This window comes from Pristiophorus japonicus, chromosome 13 (assembly GCF_044704955.1).
Source record: "Pristiophorus japonicus isolate sPriJap1 chromosome 13, sPriJap1.hap1, whole genome shotgun sequence".
Lineage (NCBI taxonomy): Eukaryota > Metazoa > Chordata > Chondrichthyes > Pristiophoridae > Pristiophorus > Pristiophorus japonicus.
In genome coordinates this window covers 98,024,237-98,045,725 of record NC_091989.1, presented here as the reverse complement: position 1 = coordinate 98,045,725, position 21,489 = coordinate 98,024,237, and the positions used below count along the sequence as shown (strand labels likewise).

The window sequence follows — 21,489 nt, the reverse complement described above, 5'->3', positions numbered from 1 at the left end:
CTCTGATATGCCATAAAAACTATCGTAACTCACAGGTAAGTTATCTTTGGAGCCAATATTTAATCAGGTGCCGATTAATCGGTTCACCTTTTGTTTCTGCTTTTTCAGCATCACCTCGACCAAACTGTATCTGATTATTCTCATCAGTTAGTCCAAAGCAATTTGTGGTATGCTCTGATTCAGCTTTCCAACACTCGTTCGCAAAGGGATTCACGATGCAGTAAACACCTGGAATAATGGTGGTGTGCTAAAAAGGACTTAAAAGGATGGGAGAAATAATACACTTGCATTTATATAGCACCATTCATGTCCTTGGGACATCCCAAAGCGCTTTACAACCAATAATGTACTTTTAAAGTGTACTCACTGTTGTAATGTAGGAAAACACGACCGCCAAATGGCGCACGGCGAAGTCCCACAAGCAGCAATATGCTAAATGACCAGATCATCTATTCTTAATGATGTCCGCTGAGAGATCAATATTGGCCAGAACACCAGGGAGAACTCCCCTGCTCTTCTTCGAATAATGGCATGGGATCTGTTATGGCCAGCTGGGAATCTTGAGGTAGCACCAAAGTGGAATCTTCCCTTGCTAGCTCTAGCCGCCTACTTGGCCGCTGTGTCAAGATTCCCTTTGAGGATCATCTGTGATGGCAACCTTGTGTTTCGCACATTTTTCCTCTCCAGGAACTGAAATCATATTTGGGAGGGTTAAAGGTGAAAGGAAGTTCGGTTATAGCACGAATCTTGGAAAATACTCGAGATGTATTCTGCATCCTCTCTGCTCGGTCAGGGATAGGTGATGGTAAGCTGCCCAATTTGCAAGACAAGTCCTGAAGAATAACAGCAGTAATCAGGTCTCTAAATTTATTCTTTTTGAATGGGAATTAAAAATAAGAAGAATGTGTATTTTATTTTCTGTTTTTTTTTCTTCTTTTGTGCTGATCAAGGTATCGTCATGAAGCACACCCAGGTGAGATAGAGGCCACAGGTCTCAGATCAAACAAAGCCCCATCTTCCCCAGATACAGCCCTGACCCCTGACCTCAGTACATTCCTGACCCCTGACCTCAGTACAGCGCCCCCTACTGCAGCGGTGTGGCATTTCCCTATGGCCCTTTCAGAGAATGGGCTGCCAAATTATGGCCAGTTTAGCGCCACTGGCTCACTCTCATAGGCTGCTCCCAACTCATTTCGGAGAAAGTAAACCTTCATCCCATCAACGTGGGCTGCATTCAAACCCGGATCCCCGAGGTAAAAGGGCAGAGTCCTATTTTACTGGAGTACTGAGTCCCAAAGGTTTCCCGTAGTTAATAGTTATAATTAAAAATATGTAACAATTGTGCTTTTTAAAATACCTGTATCTTTAATTATATTTTTAAGTAAAATCAATATTCAACCTTTAACCTTTGGGGCTACATCTGGTATCTTGTTATGAATAAAGTGACGTGACCTGGGGGTTCTCAGTCAATTCAAGTCTGTTGAACTCTGCATGATACAGAACCCCACACACGATCTGAAAAGGTTCAGTCATTTCCATCCGTTTCAATGTTGTTAAAGTTGACATCGAAACTTCAAGAAAATTGCTTTGTTGTGACCTAAAAATCTGCTCTCCCACCACATTCAACATGTCCTTGCTATCCAGCTCTCCAGAAATACTTCATGAGGGTGTGGGGTTTAATTGCCTGTCATGAGCCCATGATCGTCAACACTGGTTGGACATAGTCCTGGAGGTTGCATCACATGAACCCCCTACCTCCAACCGTCTACCCGGTTTACTTCCCCCAATCACCAATACTTCTCTATTCTAATAAATAAAAGTGTTCAAAGGAACTGAAAAGAATCACCACACAATTCTTTTAATGCCCCTGTGATTTTCTCTCTCAAGGTTGCTTGCATCAGTGCCCTGGAAATTAATCTACAATTTCTGGAGAAGGCAGGATTAGTGATTCACTGTGAACCCCAGTCTTTGAAGTGGTCACGTTAACCCTCCCAGAGCCAATCGCAAGGCAATGGCAGGTCATCCAACATCCATTTTGAGCAGAGGCAGCGTTAGGGTTGTGCAATTGGACGGAGGCCCTGAGCACATCCAGTCCCACGCAACCTGATGACAGTCACTGGACTGTCCGGAGAGACTGGGCTCCGGGCCTAACGCGCGACTGGTCTGTGTGGATCCTCACATTGTTGGTCACGTCACGGTCCGTGTCAGGGTTGCGCTACCCATGCAGTTCCACAGTCATTGGCCCCTGAGTGGATCGGGTCCCTGAACCGAACCCGTCACATGGGCCGGCTACAAAGCAAACACCGCTGCTGGTTTTCAGGGAGAAAAACTAGATGTGGAAAAAATGAGCGCCCATAGAGACCCATATTATCCCCCACCCCAAACCTCTATCCTGATCACATCCGGTAAAGGAGGGCTCGGGAGCTTTCACCACAATGCTGGGAGGACAGGCAAAACAACATTAGTGTCCTCATCCAGGCTAATATCATCAGCATTGAAGCACTGAGCACACTCGATCAGCTACGCTGGGCAGGCCACATGGTTCGCATGCCAGACACGAGACTCCCGAAGCAAATGCTCTATGTGGAGCTCCTTCACGGCAAACAAGCCAAAGGTGGGCAGCGGAAACGTTACAAGGACACCCTCAAAGCCTCCCTGATAAAGTGCAACATCCCCAATGACACCTGGGAGTCCCTGGCTGAAGACTGCCCTAGGTGGAGAAAGGGCATTGAGCTCTTCGGATCTCAACGGCGAGAGCGTGAAGAGGTCAAGCGCAGGCAGCGGAAGGAACGTGCGGCAAACCAGTCCCACCGACTCCTTCCCTCGGCAAATGTCGGTCCCACCTGTAACAGAGTCTGTGGCTCTCATATTGGACTGTTCAGCCACCAAAGAACCCACTTCAGGAGTGGAAGCAAGTCTTCCTCGATTCCAAGGGACTGCCTATGATGATGATGATGACGGTGAGCACAGTGACCTCTGGAACTGCCACCCAATCAATTCTGGACTCAACACTCCAAGCAGGACATCCGGAAAGGTTTAATTGCAACTGGGCACAGAGATCTGAACTTTAAAATAGTGGGTCATTTTTATCCCCAGGTACTTCCCTGTGTTATGATGTGGAGGCCTTCATTACAAATGTTACTAATGTCTTCAGCTCGTTTTCGTCAATGATCATCAGCAGAGCGACTATGATCCTAACTAACCCTGGCCTGTTTTGAACTTGCCAAAAATAGAATCATAGAATGATCCAGCACAGGAGGACGCCATTCGGCCATCTTTGGTAAACCTAGCGAATTATTGCCACTCCCCTGCTCTTTCCCTTCAAGTATTTATCCACTTCACTTTTGAATGTTACTATTGAATCTACTTCCACTCACCTTTTAGGCAGTGCGTTCCAGATCACAACAACTCAATGTTTCCACATCTCACCTCTGGTTCTTTTGCCAATTACCTTCAATCTGTGTCCTCTGGTTACCGACCCATCTGCCAGTGGTGACATGAGGAAATACTCTATCAAAACCTTTCATGATCTTGAACACCTCTGTCAAATCTCCACTTAACCTTCTCTGCTCTAAGGAGAACAACTTAAACTTCTCCAGTCCCTCTACATAACTGAAGTCCCTCATCGCTGGTACCATTCGACTCCGTCGAATCTCTGCTGCACCCTCTCTAAGGCCTTGACATCCTTCATAAAGCGCAGTGTCCAGAATTGGACACAGTACTCCAGCTGAGGCCTAACCAGTGTTTTATAAAGGTTTAGCAGAACTTCCTTGCTTTTGTCCTCCATTCCTCGATTAATAAACCCAAGGGTCCCATACGCTTTTCTAGCAGCCTTCTCAAATTGTCCGGCCACCTTCAAAGACTGTGTGTACACCACCCCAACCAGGTCTCTCTGTTCCTGCATCTCCTTTAAAATTGTACCATTTTGTTTATATTGCCTCTCCTCATTTTTCCTACCATGTATCACTTCACACTTCTCTGCGTTAAATTTCGTCTGCCATGTGTCTGCCCATGTCACCGGTCTGTCTATGTCTTCCTGAAGTCCGCTACTATCCACCTCATTGTTTGGTACATTTCTGAGTGCACCAACTGAGTGCAACCTTTGAAATTATGCCCTGTATACCCACATCCAGGTCAGTAATATGTGTCAAAATCCAGCAACCCCAGTAAACGTGATAAGATCTCCTATGGGCCTACCTGCCTTTCTCCCGTTACATTCCTGGGTCATAGGAGCCTTCTCCTTTTTGCCAGACATTCCATTTTTCCCCAGCACCTATTCTGCTGTAACCATTCCCACCTCCTCTCGACCTAACTTTTGTTTCATTACTTGTTCCATTATTGCCCCTTTTTGCCTTGCAGCATCATCCACTTTTCCATTTAATTATTCCTCCCCTCCGCACTATCACCGACCTTCCTCTTTTGTTCATTCCCTGTCCCCCTTTTCCTTGGCTCTGTAGTTGCTTAAAAGCTGTTAAGTCACAAACATCTTCCAGTTCTGATCAAAAGGTCATCGACCTGAAACGTTAACTCTGTTTCTCTCCCCACAGATGCTGGCCTGACCTGCTGAGTGTTTCCAGCATCTTCTGGTTTTATTATTAACATCAGAACATAAGAAATAAGAGCAGGAGTAGGTCATTTGGCCCCTCGAGCCTGCTCCGCCATTGAATAAGATCATGGCTAATCTGATCCTGGCCTCAGCTTCACTTCCCTGCCCGCTCCCCATAACCCTCAACTCCCTTATTGTTCAAAAATCTGTCTATCTCTGCCTTAAATATATTCAATGACCCAGCCTCCACAGCTCTCTGGGGCAGAGAATTCCAAAGATTTACAACCCTCAGAGAGAAGAAATTCCTCCTCATTTCTGTTTTAAATGGGCGACCATTTTCATTTGAGCCTGAAGTGTTTGCAAAGCACAAATATGGACCTGACTGAAAGGTGCAGAGTCTCGGGCAGAAAGGCGGGGAGGGGGGGGGGGGGGGGGGGGGGGCCTGTACCAGCACCATGCCTCTTCCTGGCCTGTGTGCACTTAACTGCCGCGGTCACAGATAAAATGCACGTCGGCAACGCTGACAGAAATGTGTCTGTATTTGTTTTCTTTTCACTTTTTCTTTTTTTTTTCCCTTTCCCCCTTTCCAGCAAGAAGTTAAAATATTTTTTTAAAAGCAGCACCCTTGCAAACAATAAATATAAGTTTAAATAGGAAATGCATGGCACATGGGTCAGAGGTCAGAGGGCGAAGCTGCGGCTCCAGGCGTTAGCTTCAATACAAACAATTCCCCCAATTTTTTTTATACAAACGTCCGTTGATGCTCAAATGCATCGTCACAAAAAGTTAAGGCCACTGTGCCTTTGGGTTAGTGTCGTGTGTGTGTGTGTGTGTGTGCACGCGCCGCTGCAGTGAAGGAGTGCAGATAAAAAAGAAGCTGGACGGAAAGACATCGAGAGGCCCCCCTCGTCCACCCCCGCGGACACTTCCACCTCTGGCGCCATCTACTTGGGGATAAGCCTCAGCAGCTCCTCGTCTGTCAGCCCGTTGACGGCAGTGATGTGGTGCAGCTGCTCCAGGTAGCGGGCCTGATCTCGCATGAAGTGCGGAATGCGCGTGTTTTGCAGGATGGCGTATTTCTTCAGCGTCTCCACATCTTCGAAGGAGACCTGGAATATGGTTGGGAGAAAATATTATCGAACCACCAGAGAGACAGATAAAGCAGGTCGCATGAAAACAACTGGCATTTATACAGCACCATTAACAACAACAACAACAACAACTTGTATTTATATAGCGCCTTTAACATAGTAAAACGTCCCAAGGCACTTGACAGCAGTGTTACAAGTCAAAACAAATACATTTCATACCGAGCCACACAAGAAGAAATGACGGCAGATGACCAAAAGCCTGTTCAAAGAGGTAGGTTTTAAGGAGCGTCTTAAAGGAGGAAAGAGAGGTAGAGAGATGGAGAAGTTTAGGCAGGGAATTCCAGAGCTTGGGGCCAAGGCAACAGAAGGCACGGCCACCAATGGGTGAGTGATTATTGTAATGTCTGTAAGCTTGTAATGTTTGTAGCTCCACACTGTGGATGTGGACGTATTGTGTACTGCTAGTGCAGCGTTAATAATAAACAGAACCAGGCAGATTTCCGGAGATTACGAGAGAGCTGCCTGCCATTTTAGGGGCTGTGTGTGCTGTGCTCTGTGAATATAACACATTTGGCGATGGAAGATGGGATTTTTCGGATGATTTAAAGCTTAAATTTTGTTGGTGAAGGATTTAGCCAGCCGACAGAGAAACTTTGGAAGTTTCTGTCTTTGGAAAAAGCTACAAAATCCGAGGTAAAATACAGCACACAGTGTGAACAGCTAGAGATTAAAACGGCAGCACCCACAGAGGTATTGGGACATTTGGGAGAATATAGACATGACCGGGAATGTTTTAAAGTTTATGTGGATCAGCTAGAAATGTATTTCACTGCAAATAACATAATCGAAGTTCCCGACAATGCAGTCCAGAATCACGCTGTGTTGGAACGTAAGAAAGCGATCTTCTTATCGGAGGCAGATGACCAAAGGCATGTCCGACATTGTACGAAACCCTTGTAAATCTGCTTGTGCCTGTCGAGCCAAAGGACACAACGTTTAAAAAGATTTTAACGAAGCTGGAGCAGCACTATAAACCCAAACCGTTAGAAATTGCTGAAAGCTATCGTTTCGGGATTCGGAATCAAAAGGCTGATGAAAGTATCAGTGATTACATCGTAGCATTAAAAAAGCTATCAATGCACTGTAACTTTGGAAACTTTCAAAACCGAGCATTACAGGATCATTTTGTTTGCGGGGTGAAAAATGATGTGATCAGAAGGAAGTTATTGACGATGGATGACTTGACTTTTGAGATTGCTTGTCAGACAGCGAGATCAATGGGCATGGCCGAACAAAATTCCCGAGAATTAAATAATAATTACAGTCGTCAGTCAACCGAGGTAAATCATCTGCAGGTTCAAAGTAAAAGACAGGCATGGCCGAAAGTCTCAGAAACTGGAAATTCTACTAGAGCGTCGAAGTCGTGCTATAGGTGCCTGGGACAACACATTGCTCAAAGTTATCCATACGTGAAGGCAGAGTGTTTCTTCTGCAGAAAGACTGGGCATATTGCGAAGGCATGCCGACTGAAGGGTAAACCAGTTTTTAAAGCTATGAGTCTAGCATTCAAAGCTATGAGTAGAAATCCCAAGAGACTACACAGCATGGAAGAACAACAACAGGACGAGGAGATGTTAGAATTACACATCATCAGGAGCACGAGGTTAACGGACAGCGATTCGAAAAGCATCAAAATCCACATAGATGTTGCGGGATTCAAGATACCAAATGAAATTGACACGGGTGCATCCATGAGTGTAGTACCGGAGTCACTGTACCGCGACAAGTTGCGTGATTTTCAACTGGAGAAATCCAAGATAGAGCTGCGAGGCTACTCAGGAGAGAAAATTCCTGTGGTAGGTCGTATCACCGTACCGGTGAAATATAAAGATCAATTTCAGAACTTGCACCTAATAGTAGTGAAGGGAGACAAGCCTGACTTACTAGGAAGAAATTGGTTGAGCTCACTGAAGCTGGATTGGAGTAAGATTTTCTGTGTTGTAGCGAGATTTTCATCAACGAATGAGGTTATCAAGAAGTATCCGAAGGTGTTCTGCGAAACGGGCAGTCCGATCCAAGGCTTCAAGGCGAGTGTCAGGGTACAGAAGGACGCTAGATCGGTTTACTACAAGCCACATTCCGTACCATATGCACTCAAGGAGAAAGTTGAGCAAGAACTCAAAAGACTAGAGACTGAGAACATTATTTGTAAGATAGATCAATGTAATTGGGCTACACCCATTGTTGTTGTACCTAAGTCCGATGGTAAGGTAAGATTGTGTGGTGATTATAAAGTAACCGTAGACCAAGTTCTAGAGGGTAATGTCTCCAAAACATTGCCGAATATAGAAGATTTGTTCACAACACTGACAGGTGGTCAGATCTTCTCAATAACTGGATCTTACGAATGCCTACTTACAGCTTGAACTAGATGAGGAGTCCAAGTCATGTTTGACTATAAATACTCATCTAGGCCTATATCAATTTAATAGGCTACTGTTTGGAGTGTCTTCCACCCCTGCTATATTCCAAGGGGTGATGAACCAGATTTTGCAAGATATTGAAGGGGTAGTATGTTATTTGGATGACATACTAATTTCAGCACCAAATAGGCAAATTCATAATAACATATTGAATGAAGTCCTCAAACGGCTAGAGAAGCACAGAGTATGAGTGTCTGCTCACAAGTGTGAGTTATTTAAAAACTCAGTGGAGTACTTAGGGTACAGAGTAGACAAAGATGGTTTACATCCAACCATGGAAAAATTGGATGCAATCAGAAATGCACCAATCCCAGGAATGTCACTGAACTTCATTCATTCTTGGGTCTTTTGAACTATTATGGGAAGTTCCTACCAAATTTGGCTACAGTATTACATCCACTGAATGAACTAGTGAAAAAACAGGTCCATTGGAAGTGGTCAAAAGAATGCGATACAGCATTCAAGGAGTGTAAAAGCAAATTGGTAGAGAGCACCATGTTAGTTCACTATGGCATATCTAAGGAGATTAAGCTAGCATGTGATGCCTCTCTGTATGGAGTTGGGGCAGTAATCCCTCATGTATTAAGTGGTGGGGAGGAGAGACAAATTGCCTTTGCTTCACGCACTCTCAGTGCCAGTGAGAGTAATTATGCGCAAATTGAAAGGGAAGCTTTGGCATTAATTTTTGGGGTCAAGAAGTTTCATAAATACTTGTATTGTCATAAGTTTACCATCGTTACAGATCATAAGCCCCTAACAGCAATCCTCCATCCAAAGTCCCTAGTTCCAACATTAGCTGCAGCCCAAATGCAGAGATGGGCTTTGATTTTATCAGCATATACATATGATATTGAACACAGACGATCAGCTAATCACAGTAATGCTGATGCAATGTCTAGAATGCCTTCCCCATCACAAGTTACACGCTAGGGAAGAAGTGTTTTATTTTTCATACATTGATGAACTGCCAGTCACAGCTGAAGAGATTGGTAGAGCAACCAAACGTGACCCAGTGATGTCAAAGGTGTATGAGTATATTGCAAATGGATGGCCAAACCAGGTAACAGACAAAGATACACATCCATTCTTCATTCATAGGAATGAATTATCAGTCGATAAAGATTGGATCACGCGGAGTGCAAGAGTGGTTATACCAAATAAATTCAGGTCCAAATTATTAGGAGACCTCCATGACCAGCACCTGGGAATGTGCTTGACCAAGAGTTTTGCACGCAGTTATTTATGGTGGCCAGGTCTTGATAAAGATATAGAGTACATCGTGAGTCAACGTATGACCTGTCAATCGGTAAGCAAGCAACCACCACCAGTACCATTTCAGCCATGGAAATGGCCTCCCAGGGTCTGGCAAAGGCTACATATTGATTTTGCTGAGTTAGAAGGACAACAATTGTTCATTGTGATTGATAGCCATTCAAAGTGGGTTGAGGTGTTTCCAATGTGGAAAATAACAAGTAAAACAATGGACATTTTACGAAAATTATTTTCTTCATTTGGCCTCCCTGAAGAAATTGTTTTGGATAATGGACCACAATTTTGTTCAGAAGAATTTGCACAATTCACGAGCAAAAATGGTGTGAAACATACCAAGGTTCCACCATACCATCCTGCTTTGAATGGTGCAGCATAGCACACTGTACAAATTGTAAAACGTACCCTCATAAAACAAATGTTAGATCCAAATCCAAGGAAACGACAGTTGTCATTGGATCACAAATTGGCTAATTTTTTGATTACATATCAAAATATTCCTCATACTACTACTGGTAGAACACCAGCAGAGTTGTTTCTCAAATGACAGCCACAAACCAGATTCTCGTTGTTAAAGCCAAATTTGGCACAGTCCGTAGAAGAGACACAATTAAGACAGAAAGAGAATCATGATAGAGGTAGAGTAAATTAAACCAGAAGCTGAGAGTGAAGAACCATCACCATAAATGGTTAAAGTGGTTACTAGGAAGAGTGGTGAAGATATGTGGTCCTCACACATATTTGGTAAAGATGTTTGATAATGGACAGGTTTGGTTTGTTCATACTGATCATATTTTACCTACAGACATGGAAGAAGTTGAAGGTGGGAATGATTCAATTATTTCTGACTCATCAGATAGTTTTGATATACCAGTAGCAAATCTTAAATCCAATGTACTGGAAACAAATCCAGGAGAGAATCAGTCTAAGTCAGGAAAACAAAGAGCCTGAAGTTAGAGTGAGTTCAAATGAAAATCAAGGAAATTCTGTGGAAAAAAACTTTCCTCAGGATGAGCCTTAAATGAGTGTGAAATCGACGCCATGTTTGGAAGGTTCTGTTCGAGAGCGAAGGTATCCTCTTTGAAACAGAAAACAAGTGATAAAGCTAAATTTGTAAATATGGGAAAAAAATAAGTTTATATCCTGTGTTATGTATAAACATGAAAGTTATGTATGATGTTTGTTATGATGGCTTCTTCATTAAGGAGGGAGAAGTGTAATGTCTGTAAGCTTGTAATGTTTGTAGCTCCACACTGTGGATGTGGACGTATTGTGTACTGCAAGTGCAGGGTTAATAATAAACAGAACCAGGCAGATTTCCGGAGACTTCTTAGGAAGCTGTGTGTGCTTGTGCTCTGTGAATATATCACAAATATAATCAGGGATGCTCAAGAGGGCAGAATTTGAGGCATAGTGAAACGTCCTAAGGTACTCCACAGGAGCGTTATCCGATAAAGTTTGACAACAAATCACAAAAGCAGATACTAGAAGGAGAAAGAGGTGAAGAGGTTTCGGGAAGGAATTCAAGAGCCTGGACAGCTGAAGGCATGGATGCCAGTGTTAGGGAGAAATAAATCAGGGACGGAAAATGGAAAGAGTGTTGACAGGAAAATAGCTAACAATGGGCTAAAACTTCTCCCATTCATCTCAGTGGGATTTGAACGCAGTTCCCAGAAGTAAAAGCCCAGTGTCTATCTACTGAATGACCTACTGTGCCCAAAGTGTGACAAACTTGAGAATAAGTGACTCAAAGTGAAAATTAATGCAACTTAAGGGGAAAAGTGGCCCCAATTTAGCACTAATTCACTCATTCAGAGAGGATGGGTGTTAGGAGAAATAGATGATAGCGCACACATGTAGGAGGGGCTAGTCTCCTGAGGTGGGCAAACTATTGAGGTGGGGTGGAGGGAATGTTACTCATTGGATCGCTCACAACTCGTCCTCGAGGTGGCAAATAAGCCGATTGCTTCCTGTAAATTCTGCCTTTTAGTCATAACACCAGGATAGGCCCAATAAAGGCCCTGTTGATTGCTCTCCCTCTGATATCCCTCCCAACCTGTGGAAATCACCTGCAGTGTACAGCATCTGCGAGATGGAGCGGGGGAGCCGGTCCTGCGACTTCACTCCACGGTGATCCCACGCACTATGCAATGTTGCACAACAGGGTGAATATTGAGCAATCAGCGAGGGTGGAATACTTCAAGAGAATGGTAAGAGACTAAAAATGGGGCAGCGTGCCAGCCTAGTGGCTGCCAATCATAAAAAAGGCAGTTCCGTGGCACAAAGGCGCACTCACACGAGCCCAGCATTCAAACGTAGACCTCTGAACACTGTTTTTTTAAATCGGCTGAGTTTTGGGTGAGTCAGTCACGTACAAAGCTACAACTACATAACTTTCAGCTTACTGCACAAACGTTGGGAAAAATATCCGCTAACACAATGCTGTCACAGGGCGTGTTTTGCTGTACTGGGTCTGTTGTAGACCGATTGATAGCGATTGATTCCATGTTAGTCGACAGCTCCATTGTTGGTGTATCACGAGGTGACCAGGATGCTGGAAGGTGGACTAGATGGAGCTTGGTCAGTCCCCGTCCCGCAGATCCTGTGTTCACAGAGCCATGGTGTTAGCGGCGAGGTGTGGCTGTGGGCTGAAGCACCCTGGAGCGAGAAGGCTTGGGCTCAGTTTACCCGGGCCCCTTCACATCCTGATGCGAGCCACACAGCCCGAGAAAGAGCTGGCTGTAGACCAGGGAGGCAATATATAATGGAGGGGCGGTCCTTACAGGAGACCTCCTGTCATGTGCCTCATAAAATCAGCTAAAAAATAAGAGGCAATGCTGGTGGTTTGTGAACAGGACATCTTACGACAGAGGTTAATGGGCGACAACATTTTATGAAGGGAATGGGGTAGCTGGAGGGGTGGGGGGGGGGTGCGGGAAGTGGGTCTGAGGGTGCACACCCCACATTGAAAGGTGAATACCTTTAATTAAAGGGGTAATGGACCAATAAATTGAGGCGCAATAATATAAAGAATAGTTTTGGACCTTAAAACAGATCCTGGTGGCCTGGTGTATTTTTGATGTGTGGTCTGTTACATAACCCCCTCCCTCACCCACCCAGAACCAATAGGGTTACCATGGTGAGAAGCTCTGCTTTGAGCAGACAGGATAGACGCAGTTACCTTTCCCATTGCCACTAGCATCTTGAAGTCAATGCTCTTCCTGTATCGAAGCAGCATCAATACGCCGTCCAAATAGACCTGGTCCTTACTGAAACAACCTGTAAACAAGAGGGACCCTGACTGTGAGCGAGGCAAGGCATGGCACACATCCCGAACAGGAACCGCCAACACCAAAAACACCTGAAAGAATTATTGAAATAAAAACAGAAAATTCTGGAAATACTCAACAGATCAGGCAGCATCTGTGGAGAGAGAAACACAAAGTTAATGTTTCAGGTTAACTCGGTTTCTCTCTCCACAGATGCTGCCTGACCTACTGAGTATTTCCAGCATTTTCTGTCTTTATTTCAGATTTCCAGCATCCGCAATATTTTGCTTTAGAATTTTTGATTTGTTCCCCCTTCCGATGAAGGATAACTTAGGGATGAAGGCGGAATCAGTTGGCAATGACTCATTCAAATGCCAATTAAATATATTTCTTTCAGAAAATAACACTTTGGGATCCAGTATATGAGTAATTTGGGACCTGACATGTGGTAAGTGTAGCAAGCTCGGGAGGAGCAGGAGGACTTTGGGCCGATGGTTCCCAAAGCTCTCTCCCACTGGGGGTTTTCCTCATGTCACTTCTGGGTCTGTTGTAGACTTGTTGATAGAGATTACTGTGATTAGTCAACAACTCCAGTATTGTTGTATAGCGCGACGACTGGAATGGCAGAAGGGGAACCATGGTCAAGCAATCTAGCAATTCCCATGTTCCTAATTTGAATTAAAATCCCGCAGGTACGCCCTGCTCCCTGTAATCCACTGTTAACCGTTGCTCTGTAGCCTGCAGCGACAATGTCACCAACGTGGTTATTACCTGTCTGTAGGTGTCACGCTTGATGTCCCAGCTCTCAGTTTAAACCAATCGGGAATTAAAACAAAAAACGATTTTCATTGCCGTGTCACTGAAACGTCGCAGATCACATTGAATATAATGAAATACTTTTCAAGCTCAGTTTGCAAGCAACACCCCCAAATCTGCAATCAGAGGAAGAACCTGTGAATCTATTGCTTGGGTTGGCTGAATGGAGGAATATTGGCCAAAACACTGGGAGAACTTCCTCTGGGTGAACAAGGGCTCACTCAGCTCAATGTCCCATCCACAGGATGGCACCTCTGACAATGCAGCACTTCCCTCAGTGCGGCACTGTAGCTTCAGCCAAGATTATGAATTCCCATTCTGGAGTGGGGCTCAAACTCAAAGGCCGGGATTCAAAAAGCACGCAGGTGTTGAAACCAGGGGCATTACACGCCCTGTGCTCCGCTCCGCCGCAAAACCGGCCCCGAAAACCTCCCACAGGGCGCTGGAGGCTGGGCCAGAAGCCCTCGCCGCCGCCATTGCCGCTGCTCTGGGGCGAAAAAACGGAAAATCTGCCCCAAAATCTACTGTTCCAAAAGTGAGCGTACAATCAACTGAGCCAAACTGAAATCAAACAAAACAACAATACACTGCCCTCTTCCTCCCTTTACCACGCCATGTGAAAGCCAGTGAAGATTGTGCGTGTCACACAGAGGATGGCTGGTAGTGTTACACTGGTGCAGTAGGGGGCGGTGTTCTGAGGTTAGGACAGAGATGTATTGGTTGAGGTGAAATAGAGGGAGCTTCACTCTGCAACTGGCTCTGTTACATCTGCTCCGGGCATGCCCGAAATAGGGAGGTATTCATCAGTGGCAACGTCCTTCACTTTGAGAGGAGCGCAAAAGTTTCTTAAAATATTAAAAAATAATAACCATTTAATTTAAAAAGAAACTGGTTGTAAACAGATTAGACGAATGACCTGGCTGAGACGTATCTGTCTGCCCTCTCTTGGCTCGCACGCAGTACTCCCATCGAGTGTTTGGGTCCTTGACAAACTTGGCAATGTCTTCGAAGAGCTGGCAGAAGGACATGTGACTGGCCTGGAAGACGGTGTAGTAGAGCAGGGCTGCCCGCCACAGGAACGGGTACTTGCGGTACAGAACGCTGTTGAGGCTGGCCAGGCCTTCCTCAGTCGGGTTGGCTGGCTTCAGGCCGTACTGTTTCCTGCCCGCCGTGCTGTGCCAGGGCTGGTGGCTGTTGTTCACGCCTCGAACGTAGTGCGTTCCTAATATTAAAAAATATTTTTTAATAAACAATGGGGAACAAAATGTCACCACATGACAGGGGCCGCACCCTCATCAGCATCATCCTCAGGAACAAAAGAGAGTACACAATTTCAGTCAAAACTGGCAGAACCTTACAGATACCAGGGCAGCACCGGGAGCCATCTCTGTAATCTCCTCCAGTCTCACAACCCCCCGAGGTGTCTACGTTACTCAAATTCTGCCCTCTGAGTATCCCTGATTGTAATCGCTCAACCATTGGTGGCCGTGCCTTCTGTTGCCTAGGCCCCAAGCTCTGGAACTCCCTCCCTAAACCTCTCCATCTCTCTTTCCCCCTTTAAGATGCTCCTTAAAACTTACCGCTTTGACAAAGCGTTTGATCAACTGCCGTAATTTCTTCTTAAGTGGCTCGGCATCAAATTTTTTTTTGTCTTACAACACTGCTGTGAAGTACCTTGGGACATTTTACTACATTAAAGGTGCTATATAAACACCTTGTTGTGGTTGTTGTCTCCATCATGGGCATGTACCAAGAGGAGGCCATGGAGTGCCAGCAGGGACTTGGGGCAACTTCAAGGATCAGGTACCACCCACTCCACTATAAAGCAACAGGAGGGAAAAGTTATGTGTTTGTAAAATGGCAATATGGTTTGACACAATTTATATCAGTCTTTACGGTAGAGGACACTAATAATATTCCAACAGTGGATAGTCAAGGGGCTATAAGGGGTGAGGAACGTAACACAATTATAATCATCATATATCATATCATAGGCGGTCCCCCGAATGAGGATGACTTGCTTCCACGAGTTCACAGGTGTTTCGATGAAGGACCCGATGTTCCAATCCTGAACTCCAGTTGAGGGGGTGGAAGATGCCTGTGCGTGAATTTTTTGAACTAGGTCTTGGTCCAGTGGCAAGGATTAACCAAGACAACTGGAGACCTGCTCTGCTGCACGGACCTAGTGCGTACACATATCGCAATGTGGGCTGGCCCGTGCTGCTCCTGGGCCCTCGTCTCTTCTGGCTCCGTACTCTCATCTGTCACACCTCTGCCACAGACACTCGCCGCTCATCCGCCCCAACCTTCCCACTCCTCTGTACCTGGGTCCTCCCAATGTTCCTGCCCATGCTCCAAACCGGCGACCAGGGTTTTAATGACGTCACCCAGTCAGCCATCTCAAAATTGTCACACACTTGGAGCAGCTCATGCTGGAGGTTGAAGTGGTATGCTGATCCAGCTCTTTTATAGCCCGACCTGCGGAGCTGTTTTCTCGCAGGTTGGGGGGCCACCTGTTAAACTACTACCATGGTGACAGCAGTGTTGCTAAAGTTTATGCTTCTTGCTTGGGACGTGGTCCTCAGTAAGATAATGGGAGTAAAGGCGGATACATCCCTTGGACCTGATGGCTTGCATCCTCGGGTCTTAAGAGAAGTAGTGGCAGGGATAGTGGATGCATTGGTTGTAATTTACCAAAATTCCCTGGATTCTAGGGAGGTCTCAGCAGATTGGAAAACTGCAAATGTAACGGTCCCTATTTAAAAAAGAAGGCAGACAAAAAGCCGTAAACTATAGGTCAGTTAGCCTAACATCTGTGGTTGGGAAGATGTTGGAGTCCATTAAAAATATAGAAACATAGAAACATAGATGCAGGAGTAGGCCATTCAGCCCTTCGAGCCTGCACCACCATTCAATAAGATCATGGCTGATCATTCACCTCAGTACCTCTTTCTTGCTTTCTCTCCATACCCCTTGATCCCTTTAGCTGTAAGGGCCATATGTAACTCCCTCTTGAATATATCCAATGAACTGGCATCAACAACTCTCTGCGGCAGGGAATTCCACAGGTTAACAACTCTCTGAGTGAAGAAGTTTCTCCTCATCTTAGTCCTAAATGGCTTACCCCTTATCCTTAGACTGTGTCCACTGGTTCTGGACTTCCCCAATATCGGGAACATTCTTCCTGCATCTAACTTGTCCAGTCCCGTCAGAATTTTATATACTTCTATTATTAAAGAAGCATTAGCAGGATATTTGGAAAAGCAAAATTCGTTCAGGTAGAATCAACATGGATTTATGAAGGGGAAGTCATGTTTGACAAATTTACTAGAATTCTTTGAGGATACAACGAACAGGGTGGATAAATGGGAACCAGTGGATGTGGTGTATTTGGACTTCCAGAAGGCATTTGACAAGATGCCACATAAAAGGTTACTGCACAAGATAAAAGTTCACGGGGTTGGGGGTAATATATTAGCATGGATAGAGGATTGGCTAACGAACAGAAAACAGAGAGTAGGGATAAATGGTTCATTCTCGGGTTGGCAATCAGTAACCAGTGGGGTGCCGCAGGGATCAGTGATAGGACCCCAACTATTTACAATCTATATTATCGACTTAGAGAAAGGGACCGAGTGTAACGTAGCCAAGCTTGCCAATGATACAAAGATGGGAGGAAAAGCAATGTGTGAGGAGAACACAAAAAATCTGCAAAAGAACATAGACAGGCTAAGTGAATGGGCAAAAATTTGGCAGATAGAGTATAATGTTGGAAAGTGTGAGGTTATGCACTTTGGCAGAAAAAAAATCGAAGAACATGTTATTATTTAAATGGAGAAAGATTGCAAAGTGCTGCAGTACAGTGCATGAAACACAAAAGGTTGGTATGCAGGTACAGCAAGTGATCAGGAAGGCCAATGGAATCTTGACCTTTATTGAAAAGGGGATGGAGTATAAAAGCAGTGAAGTCTTGCTATAGTTGTACAGGGTATTGGTGAGGCCACACCTGGAATACTGCGTGCAGTTTTGGTTTCCATATTTAAGAAAGGATATACTTGCTTTGGAGGCAGTTCAGAGAAGGTTCACAAGGTTGATTCCAGAGGTGAGGGGCTTGACTTATGAGGAAAGGTTGAGTAGTTAGTCCTCTACTCATTGGAATTCAGAAGAATGAGAGGTGATCTTATCGAAATGTACAAGATTATGAGGGGGCTTGACAAGGTAGATGCAGAGAGGATGTTTCCACTGATGGGGGAGACTAGAACTAGAGGGCATGATCTTAGAATAAGGGGCCGCCCATTTAAAACTGAGATGAGGAGGAATTTCTTCTCTCAGAGGGTTGTGGATCTGTGGAATTTGCTGCCTCAGAGAGCTGTGGATGCTGGGACATTGAATAAATTTAAGACAGGGATAGACGGTTTCTTAACCGATAAGGGAATAAGGGGTTATGGGGAGCGGGCGGGGAAGTGGAGCTGAGTCCATGATCGGATCAGCCATGATCGTGTTAAATGGCGGAGCAGGCTCGAGGGGCCGTATGGCCTACTCCTGTTCATATTTCATATGTTCTTATATTGTGGTGTTTTAAACAAAGAAAGATTTGCTCAACACGTTGTCATGAAGATACGACAGCTTTAACATGCTCACCCTGTGGCTTGCAGAGTGATCTGTTGGACAGGAGGTGACGGTCTTTGTAAACTACTGTGAATTCTGACACCAGCCTGTAAAGGTATGGTTCATAGGACGGCTCAGTATGTTGGCCCAGCATGGAAGGGGTCAGGTTTGATCTCGGTCTGTGCTGTATGGCAGGCACCTTAAAACACTGGAGAAGTACCACCAAAGCTATCGCCGCAAGATCCTGCAAATCCTTTGGCAGGATAGGTGCACCAACATCAGTGTTCTCGCTCAGGCCAACATTCCCAGCATCAAAGCATTGACCATGCTCGACCAGCTCCGTTGGGCGGGTCACGTTGTCTGCATTCCCAAAACAAGCGCTCTACTCGGAGCTTCGACACGGCAAGCGAGTCCTAGTTGGGAAGAGGAAACGTTTCAAGGACACCCACAAAGCCTCTTTGAAAAAGTGCAACATCTCCACCGATACCTGGGAATCCCTGGCCCAAGACCACTCAAAGTGGAGGAAAAACAACTGGGAGGGCGCTGAGCATTTCGAGTCGGGAGCACCAGATGCCAAGTGCAAACAGTGGAGGGAGTATACGACAACTCAAGCACCCCATCCACCCATTCCTCCAACCACAGTCTGTCCCAACTGTGACAGAGACAGTAGGTCCTGCATTGGACTCATCAGTCACCTGAGAACTCACTTTTAGTGTGGAAGCAAGTCTTCCTCGACTCCGAGGGACTGCCTAAGCTGAAGATGAATGAGCTTGGGCAGCAGTAGGGGCCTCTGCTATAGGCCTGGGTGCCCTTGGACTATGGGGGAGAAATGGCAGTCAAGGCTCCTGCTCCTTGCCCAGTTCCAGCAGCCCTGTTATTGGTGCCGGTGTGGATGTCCGGCTTGGGCCGGCTCAGGCTCAGCTGTGAAAACCCCCACGTCGAATAACATGCTGACAATGATTGTCTAGGCTCACCAATGGAGTCATGGGCACAAAAGAACATAAGAAATAGGAGCAGGAGTCAGCCATTTGGCCCCTCGAGCCTGCTCCGCCATTTAATAAGTTCATGGCTGATCTGATCATGGACTCAGCTCCACTTCCCTGCTCGCTCCCCATAACCCTTTATTCCCTTATCGCTCAAAAACCTGCCTATCTTCACCTTAAATATATTCAATGACCCAACCTCCACAGCTCTCTGGGTCAGAGAATTCCACAGATTTACAACCCTCTGAGAGAAGAAATTCCTCCTCATCTCAGTTTTAAATGGGCAGCCCCTTATTCTGAGACTAAGCCCCCTAGTTTTAGTTTCCCCCGTGAATGGAAATATCCTCTCTGCATCCACCTTGTCGAGCCCCCTCATTATCTTATATGTTTCGATAAGATCAACTCTCATTCTTCTGAACGCTGATGCATATGGTCCCAACCTACTCAACCTATCTTCATAAGTCAACCTCCTCATCTCCGGAATCAACCTCGTGAACCTTCAATGAACAGCCTCCAATGTAAGTATATCCTTCCTTAAATACAGAGGCCAAAACTGTACGCAGTACTCTAGGTGTGGCCTCACCAATACTCTGTACAGTTGTAGCAGGACTTTTCTGCTTTTATACTCTATCCCCCTTGCAATAAAGGCCAACATTCCATTTGCCTTCCTGATTAATTGCTGTACCTGCATGCTAACTTTTAGTGTTTCGTGCACAAGGATCCCCAGGTTTCCTCTGTACTGCAGCACTTTGTAATTTTTCTCTATTTAAATTATAATTTGGTTTTAATATTTTTTCTGCCAAAGTGGATAACCTCACATTTTCCCACATTGTACTCCATCTGCCAAATTTTTGTCCACTCACTTAACTTGTCTATATCCCTTTGCAGATTTCTTGTGTCCTCCCACCCATCTTTGTATCATCAGCAAACTTGGCTACGTTACACTCGGTCCCTTCATCCAAGTAATTAATATAGATTGTAAATAGTTGAGGCCCCAGCACCGATCCCTGTGGCACCCCACTAATTACTGTTTGCCAACCAGAAAACAACCCATTTATCCCGACTCTTTGTTAGTTAGCCAATCCTCTATCCATGCTAATATATTACCCCCAACCCTGTGAACTTTTATCTTGAGCAGTAACCTTTTATGTGGCACCTTATCGAATGCCTTCTGGAAATCCAAATACACCACATCCATTGGTTCCCCCTTATCCACCCTGTTCATTACATCCTCAACGAACTCCATACTTCCCGCAGAACCCGACACTTCCACAGAGTCAACGTCTTCAGGAGAAAGGACAGAAGAAAAGTTTGAGGAGGGGGCAAGGATAATAAAACACAAAATTCTCATTCGACCCTCCCCGATTTGTTTGAGAAACTGACCTATCTCGTGGCGTAACATTCCCTCCAGCCAGAACTGGCGAGCCCCCGCAAGGTTAATGGTGAGCGTGGGCCGGCAGTTCTCTACCATCATCACAGCCTGAGACAACAGGTCTTCACTGAGCCGCACCACCACCTGCAGAGAGACAAAGAGAGCACCAGTCAGAGAGTCATACCCTCTGCACCGACGTTAGGAAAAGGCCATTAGGCCCAGCAAGCCTTTCTGACTGATTTTAACAATGCCTGCCTGCCTTCTCATCACAGGATGTTGCCTGGACTGGAGAATTTTAGCTACAAGGAAAGATTGGATAGGCTAGGGTTGTTTATTTTGGAACAGAGGAGGCTGAGCGGAGACCTTATTGAGGTGTACAAAATTATGAGGGGCCTAGATAGAGTGGATAGGATGGACCTATTTCCCTCAGCAGAGAGGTCAAGAACCAGGGGTCATAGACTTTAAGTCATTGGTAGGAGGTTTAGAGGGGATTTGAGTGGAGGTTTTTTCACCTAGAGGGTGGTGGGAGTCTGGAACTCACTGCCTGAAAGGGTGGTCGAGGCAGAAACCCTCACCCCGTTTAAAAAGTACTTGGACGTGCACTTGAAGTGTCGTAATCTACAGGGTTATGGACCAAGAACTGGAAAGTGGGATTAGGCTGGATAGCTCTTTGTCGGCTGGCGTGGACACGATGGGTCAAAATGGCCTCCCTCGGTGCTGTAAATTTCTCTGATTCTATCTCTCGATCCCTTCCATCTCCAGAAAGACACCTAGTTCATTCTTCAACCTATTTTTGCCTCTGCTTCATTGAATGAAAGGGATTGCATTTATATAGCTCCTTTCACAACCACAGGACGTCCCAGTGCATTTTGCAGGCAATGAAGTACATTTGTAATGTAGGCAATGTAGGCGCCCAATTTTTACACTGCAAGATCCCACAAACAGCAATGAGATAATTGACCAGATAATCTGTTTTAGGTATTGATTGAGGAATAAATATTGGCTGGGACACTGCGGAGAACTCACCTGTTCTTCAAAAAGTGCCATGGGAT

At 45.3% G+C, this 21,489-nt stretch overlaps 1 protein-coding gene across 1 annotated transcript in view; it reads right to left on the bottom strand.

Moving 5' to 3' along the window:
• Nucleotides 1-5,124: 5,124 nt before the first annotated feature.
• The window catches only part of LOC139278049 (microtubule-associated tyrosine carboxypeptidase 1-like), a 46,974-nt gene continuing 30,609 nt past the window's right edge, over nucleotides 5,125-21,489 (bottom strand). Inside the window, exons 3-6 of the mRNA XM_070896714.1 lie at nucleotides 20,449-20,581; nucleotides 14,391-14,696; nucleotides 12,571-12,668; nucleotides 5,125-5,655 (exon numbers count right to left, since the gene is read on the bottom strand). Coding sequence (XP_070752815.1) covers nucleotides 5,491-5,655; nucleotides 12,571-12,668; nucleotides 14,391-14,696; nucleotides 20,449-20,581 — 702 coding nt within the window. The 3' untranslated portion in view covers nucleotides 5,125-5,490. The remainder of the gene's footprint in view (nucleotides 5,656-12,570; nucleotides 12,669-14,390; nucleotides 14,697-20,448; nucleotides 20,582-21,489) is intronic.